Raw genomic sequence first — 4986 nt, forward strand, 5'->3', positions numbered from 1 at the left:
CCCTTGTATACCCCGCCTTGCCACTGTGCCCCCCAATACTCTCCTGAGCCCCCCTTGTACCTTCCCCAGCACCCCTGGTTCCCGCTGGTGCCTCCCCTCCTTTCTGCCCCCCTAAAAGCTTGGCCCAGGAAATCTGGGGGTCTTTGGCTCCCTTGGTTGGGGTTGGGGTGTGGAGCTGGCCTGGGCAGGTCTTGGGGGGGCTCAGCCTATGGAGGAGCCAGGCCAGGTTGCTGGGGGGGGGACACGTTCCTTGGTGTGTGAGTTGCTCGGTGGCTTTTCTGGTGGGATTCCTGCAGGGAAGCCCCTCGGGGGTGCGAATGGCCCACGGGACCCTTGGTGCTGTGGGATCCTACCCAGTTCGGTTGGATCCACAGCACAGAGCCCAGCTGCCGTGAGCATCTGTGGGACTGGGGCTGCACAGATCTGGTGACGTGGGGACCCCCCAACAGATCTGTCGTGTGTCAGGCAGAGCAAGTGGAAAGGTAGGTGCCACTGGCACCTCTTTATGGCACGCTGGTTCCTTTCCAGCCATTCTCCTAATGGTTAATCCCAAATATTCAACGATCCCAGGGTTTCTTCCCTGTCTGTCGTGACGAGAACCATTCTGCGGAAAACAGGCCATCTTGCTGCCCTACAGAAATTGCAGGGTAGTTGACTTTTTTTTTTTAAAAAAAAAAGGGTAATTCAGAAATGATACAGACTGTAGGAGGCATTCTCAATACAACAGGAATAGTCTGGGTTTTATTTTAGACTCTTCTTTCCCCCCCCCACCCCATTTTCATTTCAACCACTAATTACAAAGTGCAGGCTGGAGGCTCAGCAGTGGTGGAGCAAGGAAGGAGGAGACGTGTGTGCTGGGTGCGGAGAAAACAATTTCACAAACTGCTTATTTCAAACAGAGGGAGATCAAACGAGGTCCCAGGTGACGGGTCCCCGCTGCCATCGCGAGAGCTGTAACGCAGCGTTGTCGCTGTCGGCGAAGTTCATATGTGCACAGTCGAGAGAGCTAAGGACCAACAGTTATTAGGGAAATCTAATCTTTTTATTGTGGTTTGCCAAATAAAACACTGTGAGCCGAGTAGCGTTTGGCGGATGAGTGGGGATGATTTGGATCTGGAGAGGATGAACTTTGAGAGTGAGAGAACCAACCGTGGGACCCATGGTGTGTAAATCAGCACAAAACCTCCTGCTTTGAGAGGGGACCGCTGCGGCTCAGGGAAGCCACGGCCTTCCCCAGGGTTGTAGGTGGATTCCCCTGATCAGGGTTGGGTTTTTTTTTTTTTCCTGGGTGTTCAGGGAGACAGAACCCCTTTTTTTTTCTTTTTTCTTTTGTGAGTTCAGCAACGGCCACGTAAGGAAGCCGAGCTGAGCAGTGTCCTGGCGTGACGGTATTCCTGCCACTGGGCTGACTAACATCCACGCGGGGCGAGTGATCCATCTCTCCTACTCCTTGTCAGGCATTTGCTGCTAACAGCCAAGCCCTGGAAGGTGGTCAGAAGATAACCATCGCTGTGGGAGTGCGTGGCCGGGTGTTTATTTCCTGCATTGCTCTCTCCGTCGCTCCCGCTTCTGGCGCGATGAGCATCAGTGGTGCCGAATGCTCTGGCAGGTTTTCCCTGCTGCCCGCAGGGGAATGACAAGAAAAGGGTCAGGCACAGATTTTATTTTTTTTTTTTGACCCACGTGTCCCTCTGAGAGGGCTTTTGCCCTGTGTTACTGCACTGTGGCAGAGATAAACAGCAGCCCGTGGGGTGAACCTGCAGCTCACCGGTGGGCCTTGGGGTCAGCTCGTCTCCGGTGCCTCGGTCCTAATTTCAGCTAGCTGCTGAGTGTGGGTGATGCTCTGGGAAAACACAGGTGCATCGGGCTTGTGGACCAAGGAGCCAGGCTTTGCTCATCTCCAGTAACAGCTGGTCTCTGGGCTGAGGCTTGGTGGTTTACGGTAGCTTGATGTTGGGTAGGAAACTTTTTGTGGTGATGTTCTTATGGAAATCCCTGTAGCGAGAGGGCTGAGATGCTGTGAAAGCTGTGACCTGGTTGTGAAAGTGTTTTGTTTTCAGCATCGTCCTGTGCTCGCCTCTGCGCTCCCGTGTAACCTCGTGTCGGGACTCCCTCCTTGTACACAAGAAAGATGAATTGCGTTTGGTGTTTTCTGGGTTGCTCTGTCTTTCCCTTCTCTGAGCCCTCATTGCTGCACATGGCTCCTAAAACTCTGGTAGAAACAGCTGCTTCACTTTAGCACATTCCCTTTTTCCTTGCATCCCAAATGCAGAAGCATTGAGAAGCTGAAAGTAAAGCTGATTATAACCAGACCTCACCGAGCTTCGTTATCCCTCTGAGAGGAGGGCAGAAAGAAGCCCAACTGGATTTGTAATCGGTTAAGATGTGACTAACAGCACGAGCTAGTCAGAAACCTCCCGATGCAGTGACTGTGTCGGGAAACAGCAATTTGTCAAAGCTAAAAACTTCCATGGGAATCCTATAGGCCAGTTTTGTCAGGAATAGTTGGGGTGGTTGAGGTTTTTTTTGGATCCGAGATAAAATTTCCGGTTGAAACAAGAAACCAAAAGGGACCCCCACCCCAAAGTAGTTGGCCGGTCAGTCCAGCTGCTGGCACAGCTGCTTGGGGCAGGGGAACAGAATTTTTAGCAGCGGCCTCTTTGACTTCTGGATGCCCATCAAACACATCAGGCTCCCAGCCAGGCGATGGGCTCACTGCAGGCACCGAGCGGCTCCGGTTCCTCGGGGACTCACGGGGCATTTTGCACACCCACGCTCCCGCTCATTCAGTGCGTGGGTGCAGCGAGCCACATTTCCAAACTTCCCTGCTCCTCCCCAGCTGGGTTTGGGCAGGATCCAGTGGCTGGAAGCTCCTGCTTTCCCTGCTGCTGCTCTGAGTCTCGGGAGCTCCTTGTCAGGAGTTTGGGCTGGGGCATATTAGGAAAACCGGAGCAGGTCACGCCTTGGTGCTTTCCTCCCTGCAGGGGCGGATGCCCTCTGGGAGGGGAAATCTGCCACATTTGCAGTGGGGACGAAGGGATCTGGCCACCGGACACTGCATCAAGATGTCCCTGCTCTTCTCCCATGCCACAGTTGCCCGAGAGAGCTCCTAAACAGGAAACTCCTTCAGACCAGCATGCCCCCCCCCGCCACCGCTCCTGCACACGAGGCCCCTCGGTGACGGTTGCGCCGTCTCCGCTCAGCGCTGTCTGTTCTGCTCTGTTGTGCTCTGTTGTGTTTTCTCTCCGTAGTAACGTGCCAGTGGCTCCCTGGGGAGCAGGGCCAGCCTGCGGCGTGCAGCGAGCCCCGGCCTGGGACGCAGGCGTGTTCCTCGGGACATCTTGTCCTCTCGGCTCGCCTCATGCGCAGCTTTTGGTGACCACCTTTCGGCTCAGCAGCCAGAAAAGCCAAACTGCTGCCTGCCTCTGGGCTTGCCTGGGTCTGAGGGTGGGAAAGGGGGCTGGCATCTGCTCTCTTCCGCCCTTGCTCTTGGGGAATGGCTTTGCAGCAGTGTCCCAAGGAGGCTGGAGCTCAGGAGCTGCTTCCAAAGGCTGGTGAGCTCAGAAATTGGCCTGCAGGCAGCGGCCAGCCCTTGCCAGGCCCCTGCCCTGCTCCAGTCCCGGGCACACAATGGTGTATTGTAGGCTGGGGCCAGAACAGAGGGACAGGGAGAAGGCCTCGGGCTGGGGGACAGGTCCTGCTGCGCTGCCAGTGCTGCAGCATCCCCTCACCAGGCAGGTACCGTGCACGCCAGCGAGAGGGACCAGCGAAGGATGGGCTGGAGTGGGGTGCCAGCGTCTTCCCGGATGCCTGCTGTGTCCCTTCCCCAGCTCAGGGCTGGGCTTGCTGCTTGTTCCTCCGAGGCTCCCGAGCCACCTGGCCTGGGGACTCGTGTCGGGCGGCGTGGCTGAGTGTGTGGCACGGGGGCCTGATCTGGCTGCCCAAAGCTGTCTGCCCTGCTTGGGTGGAAGCTCTGTGCCACCGACCCCAGTGGAAATCCCCCATGGAGAGCAAGTTTAGCCCTCGTCTTTCTCCCACCTCCTGGAAAAGCTTCCCCTTCCCTGCGCACCCTGTGATTCGAGGGAGGGAGGGCCGGGGACCAGCTGTGCTGCCACCGCTGCCATTTTCATCGCGCAGCCTCCTCTCGCTCCCCTTTCTTGCCGTGCTGATTTGCATTGACTCAGACTTCCTCGCTCGCGGTGGCCTCGAAGCCGAGGCGCCGTGCAGGGGAGTGTCCGTGAGTCAAACATCGCGGTCGGGCTCACGGGGCACTGCTCAGGCTGGCCGAGACCTGAGCCTCTTCTGCCAAGCTCTGCCTGTTCAGGCCGATAAAATCCCTGCCCCAAAGTCTAAGGAGGACAGACAGACAGGCGGGAGGCTGGCTTGCGGTGTCCCTCTTGTGCCGTGTTTTGGTGTGGTTTCTGCTTGTGTGTCCTCTCTTCAGGGGGGATTGAGACAAGCTGGGGCTGGGCTGCTCCTGCAAGGGGTCAATGCTGCTTCCAGCTCCCCCAGTTTTGCAATGTTCCCTTTGCCGGGGGCAGCCCCCCACACCTGAGCTACGTAGCGGCAAGGCTTCTTCCAGCATTGTTATTGCAGTAAAAGTGCCTCTGCTCCCCCACCTCCGCCCTCTGGCCCCAGGGAGGTTTTTTGGTGGGAAAACAAGGGTTATGCCTGGAACTGCTCATGAGGAGCCCACGAACAGTCTGATCTGGGGGCACAGCCTGTTTCACCCTGCTTTTCCTGGAGGCTCTGGGCCACAGTGAGGATGGTGTGGAGAGGATGTGCAGAGCAGCTGTTTTTGAAATGAACAGGCTTTCTGCCAGCCGGTCCTTCCCCCTTCATGAGCTCTTGGTCACCTTCAGCTTTGCTCAGTAGAGGAAGAGGGATCTCGGTCTCCAGGAGAGGTTGTTCCTGCAGGAGCCGTGCCGTGAGCCGGCGTCACCGGAGAGGCAGGGGGGCCCGGGGGGGCCCAGCCAGCGCACAGGG

At 57.1% G+C, this 4986-nt stretch overlaps 1 protein-coding gene across 1 annotated transcript in view; it reads left to right on the plus strand.

Annotated features, from left to right (window-relative positions):
- Positions 1-1092: 1092 nt before the first annotated feature.
- Positions 1093-4986, plus strand: part of NATD1 (N-acetyltransferase domain containing 1) — a 10768-nt gene continuing 6874 nt past the window's right edge. The window contains exon 1 of the mRNA XM_009645946.2: positions 1093-1162. Within this exon, the coding sequence (XP_009644241.1) occupies positions 1093-1162 (70 nt within the window). The remainder of the gene's footprint in view (positions 1163-4986) is intronic.

This window comes from Egretta garzetta, unplaced genomic scaffold (assembly GCF_000687185.1).
Source record: "Egretta garzetta isolate BGI_Z169 unplaced genomic scaffold, ASM68718v1 scaffold299, whole genome shotgun sequence".
NCBI classification, from domain to species: Eukaryota; Metazoa; Chordata; class Aves; order Pelecaniformes; family Ardeidae; genus Egretta; species Egretta garzetta.